This window comes from Dermacentor albipictus, chromosome 2 (assembly GCF_038994185.2).
Source record: "Dermacentor albipictus isolate Rhodes 1998 colony chromosome 2, USDA_Dalb.pri_finalv2, whole genome shotgun sequence".
Taxonomy (NCBI): Eukaryota; Metazoa; Arthropoda; class Arachnida; order Ixodida; family Ixodidae; genus Dermacentor; species Dermacentor albipictus.
In genome coordinates, this window is record NC_091822.1 from 113,099,264 (window position 1) to 113,126,964 (window position 27,701).

General features: G+C 44.3%; 1 protein-coding gene across 1 annotated transcript in view; it reads right to left on the reverse strand.

The window, feature by feature from the left end:
- Nucleotides 1-14,262: 14,262 nt before the first annotated feature.
- The window catches only part of LOC135911001 (nose resistant to fluoxetine protein 6-like), a 34,199-nt gene continuing 20,760 nt past the window's right edge, over nt 14,263-27,701 (reverse strand). Inside the window, exons 7-10 of the mRNA XM_070533301.1 lie at nt 23,624-23,744; nt 19,780-19,969; nt 18,507-18,649; nt 14,263-14,517 (exon numbers count right to left, since the gene is read on the reverse strand). Of these exons, the coding sequence (XP_070389402.1) occupies nt 14,263-14,517; nt 18,507-18,649; nt 19,780-19,969; nt 23,624-23,744 (709 nt within the window). The remainder of the gene's footprint in view (nt 14,518-18,506; nt 18,650-19,779; nt 19,970-23,623; nt 23,745-27,701) is intronic.

A 27,701-nucleotide genomic window follows, 5' to 3' on the forward strand; every position in this document is an offset into this window, starting at 1 on the left:
CAAGCAATAACTGATGTGTTTAAATTATACCATGATAACTTCTGTACTAATAAATCGTGGGGAACAACATCAAAAGCTTTCTCAAAATCGAGAAAAACTGAATCAACAGAGCAGCCGTTATCTAATGCATTTGCTATATCATGTGTTAGTTCTGTTAGCTGGGTAACGCAGGAAAAACCTGTACGAAATCCGTGTTGCTGAGGACTTAGAAGGGAGTATCTGTTTAAGTGGTTTATAATGCTAGTAAAAATGATATGTTCAAACACTTTGCAAACAATACATGTCAAAGATATGGGTCGATAATTGAATGCACTGTTACGGGGTCCAGACTTGTGCACAGGGACAACATTTGCAGATTTCCAATCATCAGGTAAGGCACTTTCTCGTAATGATTTATCAAAAATAACGCGCAGATATTTTGAGACAGAGTGAGCACACGAGGATAGTAAGGCAACAGGTAAGCCATCAGGACCGCAAGCCTTACCAACGTCCAGCCGCTTTAGTACCAGTTCAATTCCCCTCTGATCAATCAAAATGTCTTCCATTGGTTCACCACCAATTTTGCCAAAATTCGTATTCATTTTGCTGCTGTTTCCACGTGCAGAGAACACCGACGCAAAGAATGAGTTGAAGCATTTTGCTTTAGCCAGATTTTCGTGAACAACGATGCCAGCATCGTCTAAGGGGGGAATTCATAAGTCGTCCTTTCTATTCATTTTGATAAGCTTCCAGAATACTTTAGGCTGGTTTTTAATTCGCGAGGGGAAAGAGCCGAAAAACTTTTCCTTGGCCTGTTTCACTGCAATTTTCATTTCTTTTGTAAGGTGATGCAATTTAACTTTTCTTGTGGCCGACTGGTTCATTTTGAAGCTAGCGTAAGCATTCTGGCTTCGCTTGGCGATTTTGCGTACTTCCTTCGTATACCATGGCTTACTTTTGCCTCGCCGTGATGTCATCAACCACGATGGAACGTATCGTTCCCGCAATTCAAAGATTTTGCTTTTAAATATGCGCCACAGTTCATGCACGTCATTAGATTCTGATAAGGTTTCAAAGACATCGTAATATGCGTCTAGTGCTCGACATATGTCAAGTGTACGGGCTTTTTTGTAAGCATATATGCGTCGCTGGCCGCAGTTAACAATTTTGGCGTATGTGAGGTGCATGTTACAAACGACAGCGTTATGATCCCCTATTCCAGGTACTACTATTGTAGAGTGCACTACCGTGGGAAGGTTAGTGAATAGCAAATCTAATATATAATTTCCTCGAGTAGGCTCTAGCACCATTTGAGATAATGCGAAGGAGTGGCATATCCTTATCATTTCTTTACTCGACGCATTTCCTAAGGTACCTGTAATGCTTTGTCGGGACCAATCAATTTCAGGTAAGTTAAAGTCCCCACCTACGAATAAGATATCGGCGTCTATTGTCTCCATGGTATCAGACAGGTCACTCAGTACTTTAACCGGGCTTCCAGGTGGGCGATAAAACGAACACAATGCAAGAGATTTCCAGTTCTGTAACCTAAGTTGAACCCATACTGACTCATTTTGGCCAACATCAACGTCCAGCTTCCGGGAATCGACTGCCTCATGAATTAATATAAAAACGCCTCCTCCACGACGACCGCGATCCTTCCTATAACAGACGTAGCCTTCGGGAAATACGAAGTATGCCTGTCGCATTCAATATATATATATATATATATATATATATATATATATATATATATATATATATATACACACACTTTTCTCCGTTTTATCATTTCTAACGGTTCCGCATGAAAAATTGCCCATTTTGGCTGAAGGGTCACTAACTTAGAACTTGAGCGTATTGGTCTAGTAGGAATACGGGTTCATAGGTTTTTAAATTTTCCCAAATTTTTAGAAACCGCCTGTGGCCAATACCATAATTCTTGTGCCTGAGTGGCATTATTCAAAGAGGTAACATTACTAGCACGAGTAATCGAAACACATATTCAGCTAATTAACAATAATTTAGTGATTAACTTTTTGATTAATTACCTTATGGCACATATTCATAAGCACCGGGAGCAACAGTCTATTTTATGTCCACTGCTGGACGAAGGCCTGTTCCTGCTATCTCCAACTACTCCTGTCCTGCGCTAAACGATTCCAATTTGTGACCGCCAATTTCCTTATTTCATCACCCCACCTAGTATTCTGCCGTCCTCGACTGCGCTTCCCTTCTCCTGCCACACATCCTGTAACCCTAATGTGGCACCAGTTGTATAACTTGCACATTACATGACCTGCCCAGCTCTGTTTTTTTTTCTTAATGTCATTAAGAATGCCGGCTATACGCGTTTGCTCTCTGATCTAAACCGCTTTCTTGCTGTCTCTTAACGTGATGCCTAACATTCTTCGTTCCTTCGCTCTTTGCGCGGTCCTTAACTTGTTGTCAAGCTTCTTCGTGAGTCTCCAAGTTTCTGCCCCATATGTCAACACTGGTAAACACTGGTAAGATGCACTGATCGTACACCTTCCTTTTCAGTGATACTGGTAAGCTTCCAATCAGGAGCTGGCAATGTCTACCCTATGCGCTTCATTCCATTTTTATTCTTGTGTGAGTTTGCTTCTCATTATCTGGGTTCGCTGTGAGTAATGGACCTACGTAAACGCAATCCTTTACAGACTTTAGAGGGTGACTTGCAATCCTGAACTCTCCCTTGCCCGGCCATTGATGATTATCTTTGTCTTCTGCATAATAATCTTCAACCCCAATCTTACACTCTCTATGTTAAGGGCCTCAATCATTTGTTGTAACTCATCTGCAGTGTTGCTGAACAGAACTATGTAATCTGCAAACCGAAAGTTGGTGAGATATTCGCTGTCAATCCTTAGTCCTAAGCCTTCGCAGTTTAATCGCTTGAATACTTCCAAGCATGGAGTGAATAACATTGGAGAGATTGTGTGTCGTTGTCTAACCACTTTCTTTATAGGCATCTTGCTACTTGTGTAGAATTAAGGTAGCTGTGGAATCTTTGTAGATATTTTCTAAATATTTACGTAAGCAGCGTGCACTCCTCGATTACGTGATGCCTCTATGGCTGCTGGTGTGCCTTTTCGTAATCTATGAAACCCATGTGAAGAAGCTAATTGTACTCTGCGGATTTCACGATTACCTGATTAATGACATGGATGTGATCCATTGTAGGGTATCCCTTCCTGTAACCAGACTGTTCCCTTGGTTCACTTAAGTCCAGTATTGCCCTTACTCTATTGCAAATGATCTTGGTGAATATTTTATATGACACAGTGAGTGAGCTAATGGACCTATGGCTGTTCCACTCTTTAACATCTCCCTTTTTGTGGATTAGCATAATGTTTGTATTCATCCAGTTTTCGGCGACCCTTGAAATCGGTAGACACTTCGTATAGAGAGCCGCCAGTTTTTGAAGCATTATGTCTCCTCCATATTTGATTAAATGGACTGTTATTCCATCTTCTCTTGCCGCCTCTCCGCGTTTCAGGTCTTGCAAGGCCCTCCTAATTTCATCGCTAGTTATAAAAGCGGTCTCAGCAACCTGTTCACTACTGCTTCGAATGGAGGTATCGTGGCTCGTATAGGTACTGTACAGGTCAGTGTAACATTTTTCCGCGGCTTTTACTATACCATCGAGATTGCTGATGATATTACCCTGCTTATTTTTAAGTGCATACATCTTGGTGGGTGCTGTGCCCTGTTTCCTTCTCACTGATTTCATGTTGCGGCACATATTGCAATTTACGAATTGTAACCGTTGAGTTTGCAAGGCGCCTTCACTTGAACGAATCTCCAGAGGGACACCACTTTACACCAGAGAAATATATTGCTTTAAAATTTAGCCCAATAAACTGGCATAAGGCGTAACAGGCATAGCCATGTGAAAGTATGAAGCCTCACGCACGAAGATCGGATAAATTCATGCACTAACCATCATATCCATGGTACTGAACGATCACAGCGCCAGAGGTTCTCCTAGTTATTATTGTAGGAATCTGTATGTGCGTAGGTATAGCATAGTGCAAACAAATATTTAGCTCGTGCTCAATACAGTAATGAGTTTGCATGTTGAGATACCCTAACCGGGCAACCACTTGTTCCAAAAGCTAATCAGCGTATCGTACAAACTAAAGGAAGTCTCACTGATGCAGTCTAAACATGTCTTTATTTTTACCTGTCCATTATTTTGCGTGCGCATTGGACAGACAGCTAAGCGATTGCTTGGAAGACCAAGTGAGGGAACACAATCTAAAGTTAAAAAGAGACGTCTGGGTGCCTACGCATCGCAACGACTGCCGTGTCAGCCGCGTTTTCCGTATTCTAGGTGACAGCAAAGACCACACTGCAACCCAACTAATAGAGGCACATCATCGAAAGAAGACAGGTTCAGAATGTATCAATCACACTTCCATTGGCTGGTGTGATGCGGAGATCAGCCTCTTTCACTAAACGTTGTCCCGTTACCGCATGTGTACATGTGCAGTCATCGCTGCGTTCCGCGCATGTAAAACCGTTGCGTTTGTGAACCTGAATACAAAACCCGAACAAAATAGTTACAAGTTATCACCAGGGTTGTTTTTTCGCGCCTATTGCTCTTTTGTCTTCTTCCTTTAAAGGCAAACGTGGCACAAGTTACGGGTGCGTCATGTTGGCGCGACGTCGCACGCCGACACAGCTGCTGCTGGGCAGGAGGAACAGCGCGGTGGCAACTACCAGGCGCCTCACCATGCTAGCATGATGATGGGCGCCGGCAGTGGCGTTGCAGCCTTCAACGCATTTCGGTTGTGCACGAGATGAGATGAACGGGAAACCAAGCAAATTTTTGGACAACGTTATAGCTTGGCGTTTACAGCCCGTTACCCTCAGACCAGCGCGCACACGCAGCAGTGTGCTTTTTAAGGCAGAACGCTGCCCTCGCTCAGCCACCGAGATGATTGAACGTGGGGTTGACGGTGCGCACACTTTGCTTCGTCGTTGTTGTAGCCAAACTCTGTAACCCTCCCCACATGGGTCGCGTATGCGCCGTCGATAGCAAGACAGCACGATGGCCGGCAGTGACTTCGCTACATTTCCACTGCTGGCATGGAAGCTATGAAAGTCTTGAAGAAGGCCCAAAGTGATAAGTGGCATCCCACAAACTACGTAGAAAGAGGAAGAACTGACCGGCTTAAATTAGCGCTTCCAATTATGAGTAGCTAGCCAGTTCTTGTATTCGTTCACATCGCACCGCCATTTAACTGTTGACGTTCAACGAACTCAAAGACCCCTCCATTGATGAAATTATTTTTTTTGTTTATTCTGGAACAATATTATAAGCCTTTTGCACAGGTCCAAACAGGAAGCGGGTTGTAAAAATGTGCATCAGCATGGGAATAAAAGAAGAAAAAATTGTCTCTCATACAACGAAACTGTCATTCAATACAACAAGCTTTCGTTGTTTCCGATGGATCAAGAAGGAATAACAAAATGTCCTCGCAAAAAGTGCAGTATAGTGCAGTCTCAATTCGTATGACGTAGTTGTGTGCTTTTGACACCTCCACTGATGAAATTACTTTTTATTTGTTTATTCTCGACCAATATTATAAGCCTTTTGCACAGGTCCAAACAGGAAGTGGGTCGTACAAATGTGCATCAGCGTGGGAATAAAAGAAGAAAAAATTGTCTCTCATACAGCGAAACTGTCATTCAATACAAGCTTTCGTTGTTTCCCATGGATCAAGAAGGAATAACAAAATGTCCTCGCAAAAAGTGCAGCACAGTGCAGTCTCAATTCGTATGACCTTGTTGTGCGCTTTTGACATTGGGGGGTCCAATAAACTATCGCATTTCAATGCATTGCAATAAGTACAACACAAATCACACAGTAGCATAAAAATACACGTGCGGCTTTGTTCAAGCATTTATCCTAAGCATTATATTGTGAACCGCGCACTCTAGAATTCTGATGCCCAACCAAAATATGGCTCTAATCTTGAAAGAAAGCCATCTACATAATCTGATTCATCTATTTCCTTTGGCAATGCATTCTAGAAAGCACTGAAGGAATAATTAGCGATGAAAGGTGCTCGTTGTTCATTATTAAAAAAAAAAACAGGTCTCCGTAAAAAGCTTGGATAAGCTGAAGCAGATGAAAAGAGTCGGGTGTAATGACGAAGTTGCACGGAATATAGACAAGCGCTTGCAAGAAATCTAACATTTACAACAGTAGGAAAACAGACCCCGGGGACTTCCGAAGAGTTTTATAACTTCCTTATGTACCTTCGCTGTCCTTGATGCAGGAGTTTCTCAGACTATCGTGCATCTGCAAAGGATATTTTTTTCATGTACTCGGTGTATGCTGCCGCAGCTGATATGAAAAGGCGGCTCTCGGAATACAAAGTCAAAAATGTTCAACCTCATTTTGGTCACATGATTAGCTTTTCCAGCACCGGCTTCTGTGCGATTGTGCCTTCTCCGCAGACCCTACTTGCTTCATTGCGTTACAGAATTTTTACGGACGTACAGTCGAGTGCAAAAGTTTAAAGACCAGAGGTGCCTCTGAAATTTATTTAGCAGTTTAGGCATAAAGGCTGGTATCGAGTGCTACTGTCTGCGTGCATCTATTTGGCCAGCGTCATGCAGTCATGCAATTTCACGTTGCTCGGTTGTGCTGGAAGAAATAACGTTTTTCGTTGCTGTTGATGCTACGTTCTATAAACTTTGGCGCTCGACTGTACGCAAGTGCAGAAGCCCTTTCGTAGATTACATTGTAGCTGTCGATACCTACAAGGCCATTGTTCACACCATAGACAACTGTCATCCCTGTATGCAATGGCCAGACTGTGAGATTGCCAAAGGAACCGCCCCGCCATTCAAGGCGAGCCTAGAGCACTGCACGGGCCCGTGCGGTCCGAAGCGTTTTTCGGCGGGCCCTGGCCGGACTCGGGCTTGAATCCACGGACCCGGGCCGTACGCCGGCCCGCTCATTAAATGATCTAAGTGGCGCATTCAAGCACATGCGAACATTAGGCATTGCGTGGTCCAGAGAGAGAGAAAACTTTTATTGTAAAGTTTTAGTGGAGCTTTCTTTCCCAGCGGTGTGGGCTAGCGTGGCGTCTGCTTAGCCGCGACGCTATCAGCCCATTCCGCCAACCGTATCTGGTCTTGCGGGTTGGACGTTTTCGTTTTTTTCTCCCACTCGTCATGTGAGGGAGCTCGCCTAAAGAGTTCTCTCGGGGGAGGGTTCTTTTGGCATCCCCACAAGATGTGATCTTGGTCCGCAAGGGGACAGCTACAATGTTTGCAGTTTGGTGGATATTCACCACCGGTCATTGCAGCTAGCCTTTTTGGACCAAGTACAGATCTAGTCTGTCATCCACGTATATGGCGGGTTGGTTTTTGTAACATTGCCAGAGTGCCGCCGCCCTAGCTTTGCGTCTACCGCTGTTTTCAGTGCTCATGTTTTTTCGGAAGCGGGGGGATAATGATCTTGGTCCGGATAGTGTGTGGTCCAAGGTATTCTGTGCCAAGCTGAAGTGGCACGTGCAACGAGCGCGCTCTAAGTATGTCTTTGTAAAAATATATATATAAACAGATGAAGAACTAATTTTTTTGTCACAAGAGTGAACACCTTTTCCAGGTACAGAAAAATAAATTATACGACAATTAGCTCTTCAAGCCATTTCCCCATTAGCGCTTTTGCGATTGCTCTATTAAAGCTCTCGATACTTTCATATTTTTTAGCGCTTACGACAAGGCTGTCTCTTTCTACTTGATGGTTTATAATGGTTCTGTGTGGCCGTGAATTCGTCTATTTGTAAATATATGCATATTTATTCACAAGCTATATGACCTCATAGGAACAAATCGCACTATCTAGGTAAACGCATGCGCACTAGCGGAAAAAAAATAACAACACAGGCAATGGGCCAGATCACTCATGTTCCCATTGTAGAAACAAAGATTTCCCTCTTTTCTTGATTATACACTGCAGCTGATTAAGCCCGGAGAAGGTTAGCGTGATAGATAAGGGTCCAGTGTGTAAGTAAAGAATTTTATTTTACTTACAGGCGGGGCCTGATCGTACACACGATGGCTCTGCCTAAGCTTAGTAATGAACACTCGTGCTCGTGCGGGGCCTGGGCTTGGTAACATGGGCCCGAGGCGGGCCCCACGCTGCAATCACGCCCGTTCTGGGGTCGGGCTTCATAAAGGTAGCCTGGGCTGGGCCCGGACCAAAACATCAAGCCTGTGCAATGGTCTACGCGACCCTGGCCAAACTGTAGCACCCACCCATAGACCATTCAGAGTGCCAGACGGTGTGGCTGGCGAACTTCTCTGTGAGACGTTGTCAAAAGCAGCCTTACGTTGCTGGTCTACTTGAGGCAGTAAGACAGGTGCAGCAGCACCTGTATAGCTTTTTTTCATTGCCACAGAACGTTGTTGGGGAGTTGTCCATCTCTGGAATACTTAATTTGTGAAACAGCGATAATATGTAAATAACCCAACTCTACAACTTTTCTTTTTTTTATGCTGGGAATGTTCACCTTTTGCAGCAAGACATCATAATAGGTGCAATTGCGCTATCTCCCATGGGCTGCTTTCAAATATCAGTTGGAAATTGAATGTAAAACCGGAACAATAAATACAGAAATTATTCTAACTCATTTCCCATTCTTACAGCGTAGCTGTTATGGAGAGGTTCGTAGCTGTTTCTCGGCCATTAACAGATGGTTTTATAGCTGGGCGTCCGCGACAGCTGTGCGTACGCAGGGAGTTCTAGGAATTGGCAGTGCGTGTGCGCAGTTCACATGAATACGTCCGGTATCTTGCACGCGACCGCACTTTACAAGGCGCTCCACAGCGGTCGCCGCGGGCTCTGTGCGACGTGCTCGCGTGCCCAGAATAGCCCGTTTTCTAAGATGTCTCCGAAAGAAGGACGGCGTCAGTTTGCTGCAACACGGTGTAGCTACAGCATTTTGTGAATATGGCGGATGGTAGCGATGAGCAGCACGCAATTGGCTCCCGCGCGTGCCAGTGAGCCATCCACCTATCAACTTTTGCGTCCGGCCGTTTGGTGGGCACGTGGTTGGGTGGGTATGTGGCTGGCTGCGGACGTGCAGCTGTGACTGTGTAATAAGTGTATGAGCAGAAGGAGAACGAAATAAAAGCAGGAGCCAACGTTTAGACGAGTGGATTTGTCTTTCTGTCGCGGCGATAGGTCACCCTTGGTAACATTGGGAGCGCATTTCTCAGACCCTCTTTACTTGATAATAATGGGCGGGACGGGGGGTTCTTAGGATACTGTTTATGTTCGGGAGGGCATTAGAATATTTTGGTGTAAACGGTGCTTGTCTTCAAGATTCTGGTGTAGGCTGTTTGTCAGCTAATTCCGGCTGTCTCTTCAATCTCGATGCGACGTCATAAGCCGTGCCGAGAGGAAATTGTGGATAGTTTCTTTCTGCTAGCGTTGCTTTAAGGTCATTTAGGTGGTGGACATAATCGTTTTCTTCACTACTGTTTCTTCTTATTCGTTTCTCTTGTCCGACAAAAATTTCTAGCTTGCAGTGTCGCATGTGATGACTGGAGTAGTGTAAATGCTGTTGGCTATCCGTAGGCTACTGGTGAAGTGTTCTTCTCGGCTTGTCAGTTTCTATGTACACCGTCATGTCGAGGAAGTTGATTCTTTTTAATCAGATACCCCAAAGGCCCTTACGAGCATTACATTGGGGGGGGGGGGGGTAACAACGAGATATTTCAAATACAATTAGGGAGAAAGGCAATATAGCACACCATGGCAAAGATAATCGAATGCAAGAAGACAATATAGAAAAAAGGGAAAAATAATAAATGCATACATGATGAAAAAAAAACACTCGGTACAATGCATGTAGATACATTTACAATGCGTCAAAGCCACAAAATTCTGTTTTACTCAACATACGTAACTGCGCTTCAAATGACTTACAAGTGAGTCATGATCATGTAAAGAAGCAAAGAAGCAATTTCATTAGGCAGCTTGTTGCAGCGATAAATAGCAAGAAAGAGCGGTGATTGTCGAAGTCGATTCGTACGCGCAAGCATGGGACGCACTTCGAAGGGATGGTCGAGGCGGGGGAATATTTTTTGCGGGGGTTTGATATGGGATGCTTTAAAGGATGACGGGGTGTGATATGGTCTGTGGAAGTGGGAAAGCAGCGCTAATAGTCATCGTTTTTCTAAAGAAGGTAATTGGAGGGACTCTTTGATAGCCGTGATGCTGCATTTCTAGAGTAGGTTTTAGTGATGAAACGTGCTGCTTTGTTTTGTAAAGATTCAAGCTTGTTTATTAGGTATGTCTGATTTGGATTCCATATTATGGAAGCGTATTCAATCTTTGAGTGAACTAGAGCTGTGTAAGCTAATTATTTAGTTGTCTGATTTGCTAAATACACACTTCGTTTGACGAAACCAAGTGTTTTATTTGCTTTCGAAATTATTTCATCAATGTGATCATTCCATGTAAGGTTTGAAGTTAAATGGACGCTCAAGCATTTTAGTGTAGACACATTCACTATGCATATGTTGTTCATAAAATATGAACTTAAGTGAACGTTACTGGCTCTTGTAAATGTCATTGTTTTTGTTTTAGAAACATTAATTTCCATTTCCATTTGACTGAGAGAGTGGTGAGCAGTGAATCTAATACTCGGATGAAAGCGGTTGAAAGGGCTAATTAGGTCACTTAGCGCATTTGTGCCAGGTTCCCACACTATGAATACATCGTGAAGGTAACGCAGCTAGGTGCGGGGTTTTAAAGGGTGTGATTTTGTCAGGTCTGCTTCAAGCCGTCCCATGAAATTGTGAAAAATTAAAATAACAAACTCGTTCACTGACCTAATTAGCGATTTGAACCGCTTTCACCCGAATATTAAGTTTACTCTCACCGCTCCCCTAGTCAAATGAACTTCCTCGACACGACGGTTTACATAGAAAACGGCAAACAGAGAACGACATTTGGCCGGAAGCCTATGGATAGCCAACGATATTTAGACTACAGCAGTCATCACCCGTGGCACTCAACGCGCGGAGCTTTTGTCGAACAACAGTAACAAATAAGAAGAAACAGTAGCGATGAAAATTATATATCCACCAACTAAATTACCTTAAAGCAACGCTAGCAGAACGAAACTATCCTGAAGTTCCTCTCGACAGGGCTTTTGACGTCACGTCGAGATTGGAGAGACAGCTGGAATTAAATAAAAAATAGGCTACACCGCAATGTGAGAGACCACCAACATCTATTACTTTATATTCTAATGCCCTCCCACACGTTAACATCCTACGATAATACCACCAAATATTAGCAAACAACTAGCATCTGAGGAAAGCGTTCCCGGTTGTACCAAGCGTCACCTATCGCCGTAACAGAAATTTTAAGGGCATGATAGCGCATGTAAAGACAGGCAACATCATTCCCCGTAATAAAACTTGTTCTCGCACAAGGTGCGAAACATGCAGGCACCTTCAAGGTGATGTTAAAATCACAAGCGCCGCGAATGGCTACATACACGAAGTGAAAACTAGCCTTACTTGCACTAGTTCAAATGTAATTTACATGCTTGTGTGTTTCTTCTGTAAGAAACAGTATTTCGTTGAAACGGGACAATCAATGAATCTCAGGTTAAACGGACACCGCGCGGACACAGCTGAAAAAGCTTCACAAACCCATCGTCGAGTATTTCCGCCAAGCAGGTCTTAACTTTGATGAACTCAAACTCAACACACTACAGTCAAATTTCCGTTCTGAACGAGAAAGAAAATACAGAGAATCATACCTCATCCATAAGTTCAGGACATTGCAACCAATGGCCATAGACGTTTGAAAGGGAGCTTTATAATGTATTCGTTATTCTGTGTATCAAACTGTAGGCAATAGCACTTAGTTCTTTTTCATTGCGTTGCTTAGACCATTTCTTTTTATTGGGTGGTCAATAATATTCCAATCTCGCTTTTCTTTCACTGATTCCTTTCGTTCTTTCATTTTTGTATTTGTTCCTTTTTTTCCCGTAAGCGCCATTTTCTGCCGCTACTTTTATTCTCTCTTCCACAGAAATGATAGTTCACTGACCTCCTGCGGAGCAGTTACCGACTCCTCCCCACCCCTCTCTTTCGTTGACGTCCAGGCTCCTTCCACGAAAAGAAGAACCTACAATGACACGTCAACCGGCTGACACACAGCGCTACATCACATGCCTCCAACTGACGGGCGGCAGCGCATCACCTTTCTTTTCGATTCTACACGCTCGCCGCTGACAGGCCCTCGGTCGTTACCACGCCCACCAGCCTTACCCTCCTTCCTCTTCACAAGAACCGCACCTACGCATACTCTGTCGAGGAGCGCAAATGTCACCTTAAGAAAGACAAGTCCACTTGTCGAAACGCTGGCTCCTACTTTCATCTTCTTGTTCTTACTTTGCTCATCGTCTTGAATTTCGATATCCCATCTTCGCCGTGTTTTCCCTGTGTAATACGTGGTGTCCCCGCATTTTTTATTGGTGAACATTTTAGTGTCTAAATCGGAAAACACTGTATGCGTGTGAACTGTAAGAAGTGGCTCTCGTGCTAGGAGAGGGGATGGGAGAGCGTGTATGTATGTATGTACGTATGTATGTATCTACGTACGTACGTACGTACGTACGTACGTACGTATGTATGTATGTATGTATGTATGTATGTATGTATGTATGTATGTATGTATGTATGTATGTATGTATGTATGTATGTATGTATGTATGTATGTATGTATGTATGTATGTATGTATGTATGTATGTATGTGGGGCGAGGTGGCACAAGCACCTCCCATTCGAAACATTCGCTTTTCCTCTTACGTTAGAGAGTAGGCGGTGTTCAATTGTTGCGCTCATCTCGGAGAGCAGACGACCGCTGTAAAAGGTGCGGCGCCGGCGAATCATTACAGCGCAAGCAAGCGTTCGGAAAGCCAGAATTTGTGCAATCTCGCCCCTCACCGTTAGTTGCACGTTGCTTCTCGAAGAGGGCAGGATGTGTGTGGAGCAACCGCCTAAACAACACTTTATAGTGTGGTGAACACGGTGTCACTCACAAGAACGGTAATTTAAAGCCCTGCAACGTAATCACTGACGCATTTATCTCGCAGTTACCACTAAACTTCCACTGATTCTTCTGTGTTTTACATCTCTACGGTGAACCTTTATTTAACCGTAGAGATTAACCCGGGGCAAAGGGGCACTGTATGCCCTTTACCCCGGGCCAACTGCACCCTTCCACTCCTCACAACAATTTTGAATTCAGGCACAGTAGCACTGCAGGCACTGGCAAATCGAACTAAACAATCGGTTATGCCAAGTTCTCTTTTTGATTGCAGCGCCTACATAAGTAATAGTTTTCTTTATTATGTGTCACCTTCTTGGGCAGCGAGGAATATTGGAGGATTAGCTTGCTACTTGTGGTACTTTGTTCACGAATATAGGTCGAGAGCATAATTTTGATAGTACTTCCGAAAACAGGGGGAAATATATTAGAATGAGTACGGTGCATACATACATACATACATACATACATACATACATACATACATACATACATACATACATACATACATACATACATACATACATACATACATACATACATACATACATACATACATACATACATACATACATACATACATACATACATACATACATACATACATACATACATACATACATACATACACACACACACACACACACACACACACACACACACACACACGTGACGAACTGAAAGAGGGCTGGGTCGGCTGACCTCTGGGTGGGGAGTTACAACGCCGTAATGCACCGCGAGCAACCCTCGTCGGTGTGCCTCGCGATTAACAAACTCAATGACGAACTAGTCCGAACTGCCACCTCTTTGAAGAAGCGGAAGTGCTATGTAGTTAGTTCTAGTAGTAGTAGTAGTGAGATTCTGGCTATTGATTAGAGTTATGGTGAACAAGAGAAGGTTCATCCCGCATCTAACGAAACATTTCCTACGGCAATTGGTTTCCACACTTGCGCGGCTGCTGCCCTTAAATTTAATTCTGCTCCCTTCATCTGCACCATTTATAATCAATATTCATTTGGGTAAGTTACAATAGTGAATCCACCACAGAAAACGCGTTGTCTTTTTTGAATTTATTGTAGTTGGCGGCATTCCAGTGCGATGTTGACACTTATTGACCAAGCACAATGCTGCTCCGTTTGCCTGGCCTCACGATAACCGCTTTATTCACTACTGCACGGACGAGCGCCATTGATTGGTTTACGCAGCGAAATGTCTTTGGCCTCTCCACCACTGTTCTCTATCTTCACGTCGATGCCTGCCAGTTTTTCTTCATGTTCCTGCCTCCGGGCGCCCCCCTTTCCAATCAACCTGCCGAAAAGCAACTTGTCGAGGGCTCCGGTCGGTGCCTCGCACGCGATGAAGGTCATGTATGACAGCAGGAAGCTCCAGACGAGCACGGCAAAGGTGAGTGTGACCTGCAAAGAATATTGTGTGGTTTTGTGCCGTACATTAGTGCGCGTTAGCTTACTCAAAAGGCATTGCTTAAACGCTTCAGACAATCTATACGCGCAAAATGGGTGAAGGGCACCATAGTAGACAACGATAACTCAGGATCTATAGGTAAACCAGCAGAAATCTCCCAGCAGACTTCTCTCGGTTGCAGTATGAAACTGAAAATGAACGCCCTGCCTCCTCTTTTCAATTTCTATCGTGCACAACTGTTATTCAATGACGTCACTGCCGTAAAGCTCAAAGTTTAGCAACGGAAATATCACTCCGTTCCACAGTTATTCTCATTGGGTGGAGTGCAGGGTTTCGAACTGACGCAAAGGGAAGAAAAAATCGAATTTGATGATTTGCCAAGACAAGCCAAACGTTGGGGCTCTTAGAGTGCGAGAACCCAGCGTGCTGGAATTCCCTGGTCGTGCAGAGTGAGTGTGCTAAATCAGCTCTTTACTCCGCGTGTATTTACAGTGCTCACAGAATGAAACACGACAGGGAGCATTTAGTAGAACTCTGCATATGTGCAAAATACTCAAGAGTACCTTGTCATGTCGCTAGGAATCCGGTCATCGAAGGTGACGCGGACTCCGATCTAAGTGTACGTGCCAAAATTGTGTCAATGTGTAACGAACTGCAGCCGATGGAAATTAATGTATGCCCATTAGTTTGGCCTAGATTGACGCGTTTCATTCCGTGAGCACTGTACCTCTCCGTGTGCGTGTGCGCGCTACTCTGTTGAATAACAGCTTCCTTATTTGGCAACGGCGCTCAGTAATGCTACCGCCATTTTATTTGTCGTCAGCGCCTGTTATTTTATTTCGGAAAAATCTCTTGAATCAGATCGACACACTACTATAACATTGCGCTTTCTCAATGCTGTATTGACCACTCCTTTTGAAAAGGTAAATCTGTCAACATTGTTGATTTCTTTTGCGCTTGAACCAAGGTATCATGTATAACTGCGTCTTCGCCAGTTATTTTCGATAATCGCTTCTGAACAGTCGTATGTGATATCGTTGACTAAAGTTGACAGGAAAATATAAAGGCGTTACTATAGTCTCTATATGGAAAGTCTAATGAGAGTCTATGGGCTCATGGCTTTCCATCGTTTCTCGACTTTGTCTGCTACTGACTTTTTGCAGACAGCTCGCCCAGATATTTAATGACGAAATTAGCCGAAAGAAAATCCTTGTTAAGAGGTTTAGTCATTAGAGAACGTTTACTTTTCCATTGTAAAACAACACGCTCATACAGGGTGTCGCACGTAAATTAAACCAAACTTTAAAAGAATGCATATGGCTTGTAGCTGGACAGAACCAAGGTAGTGTTGTTTTCCCTCGTTTGGAAATATCAGATTACTTTTATTCCGCATAATTACATAATTATTCCTAATTAGATAAATATTTTTATATTATAATTAGATGCAATGTGTCAATCAGAAAATTGTTGAGCAACAGAAAAAAATTCCCGATACAGCTTTCTGCTGCTCAATACGTGCTACATAAATCTGTTTCTCCCGAGCGTAAAAGCAGCCCGTGAATACACGTGCAGTGCTTTGAGCGGCCAGTCAGGCGGCAGTTGTGCGCGTAGTTGCAGGCTTTTTTTCACGCTTTGAAGCAAACTTGTATGTAGCACCTATTAATCAACAGAAAGCTCTATCGCGAGTTTTTCGTAGTCCTCTGCAATGTTCTTTTATCTTTTCATCTATTTATAATATATGAGAAGTGTTTTAATTAGGACTAATGATGTAATCAGGGGGAAATAAAGTATAGATAGAAACGACGGTAAACGACATTACGGTTCTTCTGTGCAGCTACGTGGCATCTGCGTATTTTTAATGTTTGGCTTAAGTCACATCCGATAGATAGATAGATAGATAGATAGATAGATAGATAGATAGATAGATAGATAGATAGATAGATAGATAGATAGATAGATAGATAGATAGATAGATAGATAGATAGATAGATAGATAGATAGATAGATAGATAGATAGATAGATAGATAGATAGATAGATAGATAGATAGATAGATAGATAGATAGATAGATAGATAGATAGATAGATAGACAGACAGACAGACAGACAGACAGACAGACAGACAGACAGATAGATAGATAGATAGATAGATAGATAGATAGATAGATAGATAGATAGATAGATAGATAGATAGATAGATAGATAGATAGATAGATAGATAGATAGATAGATAGATAGATAGATAGATAGATAGATAGATAGATAGATTCTAAGTTAAAGTGCACATCATATACATATTCAGTCCGCATAAGCCGTGTGGCTTGTGTGCGTGATTGGGCAGTGTCGGTACAGGAGTGCACGGCTCCAGTAAAGCAAAATAAAGCATAAGAACATAACGCTTATGCAATGAATAAATAAACCCTAGAACAACGCTTACACAATTACTAATACGGGCAAGAAAATGTATGGGAGCGCAGAGAATAAGAGCAAGAACCGGCTGGACTGACAATAAAAGATTTTGTTCAGTAATCTGTGGATTGCACCCAAGCTCTCAAGAACATTTCTCGCGTACACGGTGGTAGATGGGCAAGCATAGTGTGTGGTTTATTAAAATATGTGGGAATATAAAAAGTGCGAGTCCTTCAGCCATAGTTGGTAAAAATTTGGGGAATAACATAACGCTCTATTTTTCTTAGGGGGCGGGATTTGACGTTATAACTTTGAAAGCAGTATAAATGTAGCTTCTTTCAACGACATCAAGAATGTATTGTTTACCAACATCAGGCATGCTGAAATGGCTCGTACTAGTCTCATGATTTTCACCGCGGTACGGCGTGCCGTAAGATAAATGTGCTGCAGTGTAGAAATATAGTGCTCATCATTTTTCATTTGGAGAAGCTTCTTCATAAACTTTTCACCCATATCAAATAACCGATTCACCGAGACATTTCTAAATCATGCATTTTACAGACATATCACATACAGATCGCAATGCATAAGGGGAGGCACAGACATGTCTTAGACGCTTCACCACATATCCAATGTGTGTGCCCCAAACAAAACAAGGCTTTCCGTTATAAGCATTATATTCCATATATAGTAGTATTCCTATATTCCATATAGTATTCCATAACCAAAAGTTGTTGGGAAAACAACACTTCAGCTGAAACGTGTTTAAGTGCCACGGCTATTTTGGCAAACGGTGTCGCAGCGACCAACGTGTTTCGAGCTGCTTTCTCGAACCCTGAAGCGCGGTAAGTGACGACATTTACACAAACCGCTTTTTTTTTTTTGCGACGGCCTTGGACAGTATGACCTGATGATGCTCGCACTGTTTGTGTCTTTATTGGCATTGATTCTTGCCATTCATCTTTTTGTTTTGATTCAGTCAGCCCAATTTCACGGAGGCAGAGCTACAGATGGTAAAGCTCACGTCTTCGGCTTCATTTTGTCTCTTATTTTACTGGGCGATCGTGCGCAGTCCGCCTCACTGAAAACGTACACTGGTAGAGAAGTTATGCCTAAAGAGTGGAAAATTAATTGCTAAATTCACGTGGCTATTTGGTTAGAAGGGCAGTTCTGGTTATAGATAGCCACGCTGCCACTGTGTACAGTGATACTGACTACAACGAGACGCTGAGCATTTTAGTATTCCTCTTGTCGCCTGGTTCATCTGGTACGTTCAATAAGAAGAGCCAACCACTAACATTATCATGCGCGAAATTTATGAGCTGCCCCGGAGCCTGGCAACTCAGCCTGTGTTCGCCTTTCAACAGCGTTACTGCTAGAAATTTGAGCCCTGCCTACAGCTCAACACTGTATGATTTCAGACAAATAAACTTTCAAGTATTGCTGACTTTGTGTGCAACTGCACTCATAAAACAATAATTAAATCACATTTTATTGCATGAATGCTGAAAACATGGCTGCGTTTCGGTCAGCAGTGGGGTAAATCTGAGTACAATTTGTGGCGTGGAACTTACCAGATTAAATAACGACCAGTAGATTCGTTCTCTTGATGATTCCACCAACAGTTCAAGGAATGGCACGTGCATCAAGTACACGCAATACGAAAGCCTGCTCAACGGAACGAACGCGTTCCAGGACAAGAACTTGCTCAGAGGACCTAAAGAGAAGCAGATTATGTTAAAATTAGGTTATGCGTATCAACTGCAAACAAAAAAAAATATGACGGTTCTCGCCAGCTTCAGAAAGAAAGATGACCGTCGGCAAGTTGCCTTAGCTACCCTTAACGGGACTGACAAGTGGCCAGAAATTGTTGTTATACCTTGATGGAAATGAAACGACCATCATTTATAGCGATATAATCCAGCGCGCTGTTCACGATTTAGGCAGGAATTATAATTTTACATTGGCAAAGAAAGTCTCAACAACCAGTAACTGGCGAGACCTGGCGGTCGAATACTCGTACTTCGGATGTATTCTATGAGATTACTGTACGTAAGTCAACTCTTATTGGGTACATCATAGTTATTGCTTAAAATTGCACTTGTTATATTATCATACACTCGCGCGTTATTCTGTGCTTCGAAAATCGAAAATAGAAACGTGGCAACAGCAACATGCTAAACTCCGTATCACGTGTAGCGGGGTCATTTGGTTTTCGATCCGATTGGTTTGGTTTTGACTGGTTAAAGATCAAAGCAGCGTGACAGGAAACCGCGAGAACACGAATGCTTTAACAATTCGGAAAACATGAATCGCAGGAACGTCGACTTGAGAAACAAAATTGTGGTTTGTTACAGGACGGCCACATTCATCGTTGGCCGCCCACTAACTTCGGTGTATAATCGCTACCGCGCTCACCTGTCACCGCTTTAAGCATGCTTCCAGTGAACGACTACATCGTCACTGCAGATGAAAAAAATCTTATAAAATAATGTTGTTATAAAATTAAGCAGGTCACTGACCAAGGCCACAATAAAACAAAAAATGACGGTTCGTAATCCGTACGGATCCCGAAACGTCATTTTATTTTTATTTTGATCTTGGTCAGTGACCTGCTTGAGTTTCTAAGAATGCTTTTACTTCACCAGACGGTATTCTGTCGAACTCTTGACTAAAACGTTTTCCACGGCGTACTCCGTGTTAGAGCTACATGATTAGACACTCAACTGGTAAACTTTCCATTGCACTAAAAAAAGGGTATCATGAAAATTGTTTGTCATTCCCTCTAACCGTTTTCCACCGACACTAATTTCCTGTAGTAAATAACCAACACGAAGGCATCCTCACCACCTCGACCCGTAGCACATGCCAGCGTGATCCAAGAAAGACTGAACGACCAGAGTATTCTGTCGAAGAAGGATACGAGCAGCTCTACGCCTTCTGACGTGGGGTTCAGTCTTAAGTACCAGGGAAACTTCACGAACACACAGAGGAGCCCGCAACTGATCGATGCGCACCAGCCAGCCAACTGAAATATCTGCAACGTGTAAGAAACAATGTCAGTGGCGATTTAGCAGTAAATGCGAGAGAAATGCATTGACATTAGGTTGTACTTCTTTGATGTCCCCAATTCAATGGATTTAAATCCCGTTACAAACATTGCAAAATGTTGCACGAATACACGCAAGATTGCCACGTCGCTGGCCACTCGGTGCACTTTGCATGAATTCACAGACTTCTATCACGCTCGGAAAAATACTTCTATGCAGCACGTATTGAGCAACAGAAAGCTGTGTCGCGAGTTTCTCATGTTGCTCTACAATTTTCGCATTGACAGTTTTCATCTAAATATAATATTTCAGAAGTTGTTTAATTAATTAAGAATAATTATGTAATTAGGCGGAATGCAAAAAGAATAATCTCATATATATCTCATAATAATCTCATAATATATATATATATTCTGCAATCGGGCCTCCATGACTGGCAAACAAATATTCGAGCCACCCCCCACTGCGCCGGGTCTGTCAGGCGACGTCACGAAAACCGCGAAAACGCCCCATTTGGTATGATATGTGCACACTGATTATGCATAAATTCACCGAGCGAAAGAAAAATAGCAATTTCTGATTCGACGTCCCTTTCGCCATTACCTAAAACGGCGTCGTTTGGCCAGTTGCTATTCGTCAAGCGTTACTAGGCTGCGCTCTACTTACCTATCTGTCACGCGACAGCACAACACCGCAACTGACCACGTCCTAATGACGTGGACGCGTTACAGCAACATTAATGTGCCCTGCAAAACTGGACGTCTTTTTTTTTAATAGCCAGAGACTGCCTCATTTCTGAAGGAATAGAAGATGGCTGCCCGCTAATCGCTGTGGCACTGGCTACTCGGGGCTGCCGGGAAGCATGCATTTTTTTGCGTGTATTAAAACACTTGACGTGGTAGTATAACGTTATCCAGCCCTGTCTGCACGTATACGACATCACTCTGCCAACTCTACTTCGCTGAGGATCTGCTTTAGCAGCATGCTTCCCACTTCCGTTCCATGTTGCCGCGATTTTCGACCAGCTATCGCAAGCTAAGCAAGGGGAAGCGGACCAACCACAGGCGCCGGCACCACCCTCCTCATGCAGTTGTATAATTTCACTGTGCTTGCTTGGCCCAATCGAAACTCTCTTCACTTGAGCGTGCTCCCCGTCTCTTCTGAGCCAATTAGATAATAAAAACTTATCTATGTCGGCAATGCAATTCGCTTTGAAAGCAAGAGAAAGTGACATCCCATAGACGAGAAACTCGTTTGATTGGTCTTTTCAAACAACGCTGCGGGTTACCTTCCTATGCTTACGTCAGTTGTCCCGTAAATTTGAAGTTAGGGGTCGGGAATAAAAAGAGGTTGGAATAGTTTTACGTCATACGGCTCCTGGTATTGCACAGCCAGCCGCCCAATTCGTCTGCTCGGCCGCATACCAAGTGGCACACATTCAGTGGCACTGGCCCAGTTGCCCTGGTTATTGTGTACTCAATAAAACGAAAGTCAGGAGTCCCACTCAGCATACTTAGGGGAAAAGGTGAAGAGAGGTTCGATTCAAAGGAGGCGTGCTGGTCTGTAGCTTCAATAAATGTTTCGGCAGAACCAATATCGCGATTAGTGTCGACTGTAATCCGTTTCCGTTTGGTTGACATGGCCACATAACGTTTTGCCATCTTCGAAACTGGTTATTAATGAGGCATTTACTACAGCGGGATTCCTCTTTCGCGCTTCTCCGAAAACGCTCGGCGCCTTCTAAGCCACCACCGCGAAGCCTGCGCGTGGCCTCTTAAATGTATAGCGGCGCTGGCGCGCGCGAGGGTTGAAAAACGCATATTGCGTCAGCCGGGCGCCGTATGATAGCCCTGCCGAGAAGTCTGCGCGCAGCCTTCCGAGACGAGAAGCATGGCGCGCCGGTGCGTGCTAACGTTCGTAATTGTTCCCTCGCTTACTGTAACAGTACGGATAGCTGGGTTAGTTGGTTTAGTTGCACTTTAAAACTGTAAAATCGCACAAACATGAGTGCGAGTAAAGAAGTGTTCTCGTCTTTGTGCGCTTTTACAGTTTCAAGATTCCCCAGCTTACGGCATACACATTGGAGCATACTTAGTGACCCAGGCTGGGGAGAGGTTCATTGATGAGCGGCACATACCTGGTATATTCATGGCGCCGCTCGCTAAAGCATGGGCGTGAAATATGTTCATCGAAAAGGGGCATATACCCAGTAGATTTGTGGTTCAGCCTGCTATAGCTTGGAATTGTGGTCCTTGGTGAACCTTCGTGACCTGGGGCGCCTTGCCCGAACATATAACGGAAATAATAAAGAATTTAGGACCACGTTCTTAAATGTCAGATCGACAACTCGTAGTCCCCGCTAGAACGCGTTCCTAATTTAGTTATTATTTTTGTTATTAAATGTTCGTGCAAGCCACCCCTGGTTTCGATTCCGCGCAGCATCGCGTAATTTGAGGGATAATTTTTGTCACTGTAGACCGACACATTCCCAGTGCACACGCCTAGGTAACCAAGTCAGCGTCATAGACGTTCACTGAAGAACGCCACACACGTAATGGCACATGGCCAATGACCCAAGTCGGCATCAAAGAGTTTCTTGCAGCAGCGGTGCCCTACCCAGTCTAACGCCTACAATCACGCATGTCGGCGTGAAAGGTTAGTTGAAGAGCGGTACACGTGTGCCTATTGCTACATATTCAGTGACACAAGTTGGTCGGACGGTAGGCGTCGATGGCTTTCTCCTTCGCACATCAGCTCGCTGCGCTACCCATTCGAGCACGGACTACGAAGTGATCGATGTACGCGGCAACCAGGTTGGTTGGTTGGTTGGTTGGTTGGTTAGTTACTTAGTTACTTAGTCAGTCCGTCAGTCAGTAGGTAATGAGTTAGTTAGTTAGTTAGTTAGTTAGTTAGTTAGTTAGTTAGTTAGTTAGTTAGTTAGTTAGTTAGTTAGTTAGTTAGTTAGTTAGTTAGTTAGTTAGTTATAGTTAGTTAGTCAGTTAGACAAGTAGACAGACAGACAGACAGACCAACCTTCTGCGTCTTGGCGGTAAAGAAAGAGAGAAGCAAAACAAAGCGGTCATTTGCCATTTCCAGGTTAGAAAGGGCTTTTCTTTTTTGCCGCTTGAAAAACTGTCCTTATACGGACCTTTTCAAGCAACAAACACTAACGAAGGGATTAGTTAGCGCTTGTTTTCGTACCCTTGCTTGTGAGTGAGTTTATTTCGCGCTACTTTCGGTTACAAGCATATAAGCCCACTCGCCCATTACTTCAGTACGGCATGCAATCGCGCGTAGTAGCTGGTACCCACGCCATTTTCTCGCAGCAGGAATTCCAAGCGCATAGCTGTTATGGTAAGCGCTCCTCTTGCAGAGACATCTCTTGGTTGTCACTGATGCCAGGCAGCGCACTATTAAGCGGAAAGGAACGCTAAAACTAGTTGCTAAGTTAGGGAATACTCTTCATTAGCCCGCTCGGAAATGCCGATGCTGATTTTTTTTAACTTGGCATACCACCTACGCAGCTCTCATCAGAGAGAAAGCACAGCACAGGGCGTCCTTGGCTACATGTCGGCATGCATTACAGCGTGTCCCCGTCACCAACGCAAACCGCGAAGCAGATTTTGAATTCAGAAGCCTACCTTGGAAATTTTGCGCTCTCGGAAGTCTGCTACAATGAGAGCCGTCATACAGCCGCTGAAGTAGCACACAGCGTGATAAAAAGGCTGGAGGTAATAATAGTTGATTGTTCTGAACATCCGCCTGTAGGAACAAAAAATGGGAAGAACATCACCTACATGAACTAAGCAAAGTTGTAAACGTTCACTTAAGATGCAGAAAGTCAATGCATTTCCTGGTGAAATGGTGAAATTTCAAGTTTCCGAAAAATGAGCAGTTATGCACTAGTAAACGGGCCCTGAGCCACTGAGGAAACCATTCGTAACTCCGTGCTACACTTCACCAATTGGACATTTTACTGCAGAAGCTGTTTTTCTCGGTTTCTTCTGCCAACTGGTGTTTCACGGAAACTGCGTCGTCGCCTGACAAGACTCAATACTGGACTACAGGCATATCACGAGCAGGTGTATAGGCATAGTCCTCTCTATATCGCCACTTGAGATGTGCCAGTCACTGGCCCGCTTGCTCTCTTTTCTGGGGAAGTAGGCAACGAAAACACAAATGCTGCCGAAATGCTTTCCCTGCCACAAATACAGGCCTTCAAGCGCATCATTTCTTTAATTAACCGAACTGATTCTTTGGCTCTTCCGCCCGCTTTCTTACTTGAACTTTCTTCTCTTTCGCTGAATTCTTTTGCGTAGCCGAGGTCTTAGGTGCTTTCGTCAACGTAAGAACTATACAGGGTGTTTCAGCGAACACGTTCAAATTAAACAAAAATGTCTGCTGCAGATAGCAGCAGTTTGCTCCAAGAGCTGGTATGCTCACAGCGGCTGGCATTACGCGCACAAAAAATTGGAATGCAATATTGGCTAAATAACAAAAATCTGCTAATCGAGTTTCTAAAGTATTACCTTGTGGCATATATTGCAATTTTTAAATTCTAGCGGGTGAGACTGCAAGCCATATTCACTTGAAATGTGTGGATGACACCGTTTACGAGACACGAGCTGTTAAACATGACATGAAAATGCACTGTCATTCTACTTACTTCCTTTACGAGACGTCGTATTATGCGTTGAAGCGCAAAAGTAACTGGAATGTCAATGCATTTCCCCGCAAAGTTCGGGAATTATTATTCTAACTGTAAGGAAGAACGCCACAAGTGAAAGAATAGAAACAGAAGCGCAAGCAGAAGGTTAGAGTAGCAGTTGGTCAAGTGGAATAGTTAGTTTTCGGAACGACTGAGGCTTGGGTGTATCGAGTACCGCTTCGAAACCGTTCAAGGCGCTGGACTCCCGTTACAATATATTGAAATTGGTGTCATCCTGACCGTTCATTCCAAGTGGGTCCGCCTTGCGAACTCCCCGGGTGGAATTTGTAAATTGCAATATGTGCCATGAGGTGAGTAGTTAAAACCTAATTGGTGATTTATTGTTAATTAGTCAATTACGCATTTCGATTTTTTGTTCAGGTAATGTCCTTCTCTTCCTGTAAAACAGCTCATGGACTAGAATTGTGCTATCTGCCACCTCGCTTTATAATTGCGTCTTCTAAGGCATCCGGATCTGACTTTGGGAAGTTTTGATTTTGCTAGCGTCATCTCTGTCGTATACATTAGTTCACTACGCCACCGCTGCACTGTGAAAGGTACAGTTTCCCTTCTCTAAGTATTCTTGACCCTTTTCACGGTGGTCCCGTGGGCGCTGCCATGTTTGATCACGTGTTAACGCGTCCATTGCTTGCCTCAGCTCCCTCCGTTACCTCTCTGTTTCCAAGAGATGTACATGCCGCCGATGCGCCTCTGCAAGCCTCTGCTTCAGCGGATGTCATAGATGGTGACTCGCGGACGACACGCGTAGCTTTGGCTACAGCTTCAAGGGACATGTAAGCGCTTTCCGAGCTCATTAGGCTTTGTCCAAGCGGCGCGAGCAGCGTATATGGTGCTTGTAATATAAGCAAGCCTAAAAATGTGTTCAAATCCTTACTTTCCGCTTATTAATTAATGAGTGCCAGTGTGTTTAGGTCTTCGCTCTTTATTTAGCAAATACTTTTGAGCAGCGGCTTGTCACGTTTCTCACTCAAATGAAATTCCCCGCGCGGTCACTATCTCATTGTTTATTTTCTGCCTGATCGTTAGCGCGTGCGCCAGTCGCGATAGATTTGGTCTTTCAAGGCACAAGGGCATGTAACGTAGATGTTCTGTACGTTTTAATAGCTTGTAGGAAATACGTATTATCGCTAGTCACTCGCTTACTGTGTCAACCATTATGAAACGTTCAGATTCGTATATTGCTACACGCGTGTGATATTTGCTTGTTTGAACGAGGCGTGTGGGCGCCATCATTAGAGAAAAGAGGGGGAAGAACAAACTGGGCTTGCGCTGTGAATCTAACTGGTCAGCGCTTCAACCGCTGTTGTCAATATAACCGCTGAATAGTTGCTCGTCTTACTGACTCGTCCTTCGCGTAACATTGTGGTGGAGGTAGAACGTTCCACCTACTCGCCACGGAGCTCCAAAGCGGCCGCGCCGTCGTCTTCTCAGCCATGGCTCAGTCTGCGGTGCCTACCACAACGTACGTTACAGTTCCTAGTCTCCGTGATCCTGGGACATTCTCCACCCAAAATGACGTTGACGTCGACGACTGGCTCAGCATGCATGAGCATGTTAGCCAAAGCCACCACTGGGACCCTACCATCATGCTTGCCAATGCGACCTTTTATCTGGACGAGACACCGCGTGTCTGGTTTCGCGCCTATGAGGACGAGTTCTCAAGCTGGTACATTTTCAAATAGCGGCTTCGCGACCTATTTGGCAACTCGTCAGGTCGCCAGCAGGCTGCGCGAAAAGAGTTTGCCACCCGTGTCTAGTCGTCGAAAGAATCGTATGCCTCCTACATACAGGAAGCGCTCGCGCTTTGCCGCAAAGTCGACGAGCATATGACCGAGGTTGACAAGGTGGGTCATATCCTAAAAGGCATAGCGGACTACGCCTTCAATTTGCTCGTCTATAACGACGTTTCTACCGTGGACGCCATTGTCAAACAATGCCGAAACCAAAGTTCGTACAGATGCGAGTGGTCAATGCATCGGCCCTATTTTTGCCCAGCGACACGATGGCTTGTACCGCGTTATTGCCTAGACTAGCCAGCTCCTTTCTCCTTCTGAGCAGAATTACTTCATAACTGAACGTGAATGCCTCGCTCTCGTGTGGGCCATCACGAATTTTCGCCCCTACTTGTACGGGCGACATTTCTATGTCGTTATTATATCGTTACGGATCACAATGCCCTCTGTTGGGTATCTTCGCTGAAAAACCCTACGGGACGCCTAGGCGACGGGGAGTTACGGCTGCAGGAATACCCTTTTCTGTGACATAAATCAGGGCGACTGCACCAGGAGGCCGACTACCTGCCTCATCTTCCATCTTGGCCACCTGATCTTACTGACGACGGCACTGATGCCTGTGTTCTCTTCAATACGGACTTTCTCAACATCACAATCGATCGACGTCATGACCCCTGCAAACGATCTATCATCGATCGCCTCATCGCACAGCCCTCAAACCCCCACTTCCGTTCTTCGTTTTAATAGACAGTGTGTGCTACAGGCACAGGTTTAATCCCAACGGCGCCGAGCTTCTGGTTGTCTTTGCGGAACACCTACGCTCGCACGTGCTCGCCACGTAGGCATCGCTCGAACTTATGACCACGTCCGTCGGCTCTTCACCATTCCGTTCGATGATACGTTGCAACGAGCGAGAGCTGTCAACGCCGCAAAAGACCCTCGTCGCATACGGATGGCCTACTCCAGCCAATCAACATTCCCTGCTAGCCGTTTTTCCGTGTTGGCTTGGACCTACCTAAACCTTTCCCTGTGTCAGCACTTGGCAACCGATGGATCGCATTTGCCACGGATTACGCGAGTCGCTTCGCCATCACGTGAGCTCTCCAACTTCTTGAATAAAATGTTTCTACCACCACCACCCCACGAGCTGCGCGAGCAATGTCGCTGATTTTCTCCTTGTATATGTCATTCTACAACACGATGTTCCTCGTCAGCTCCTAACGGATCATGCCCACTTCTTCCTCGCCAAAGGCGTTG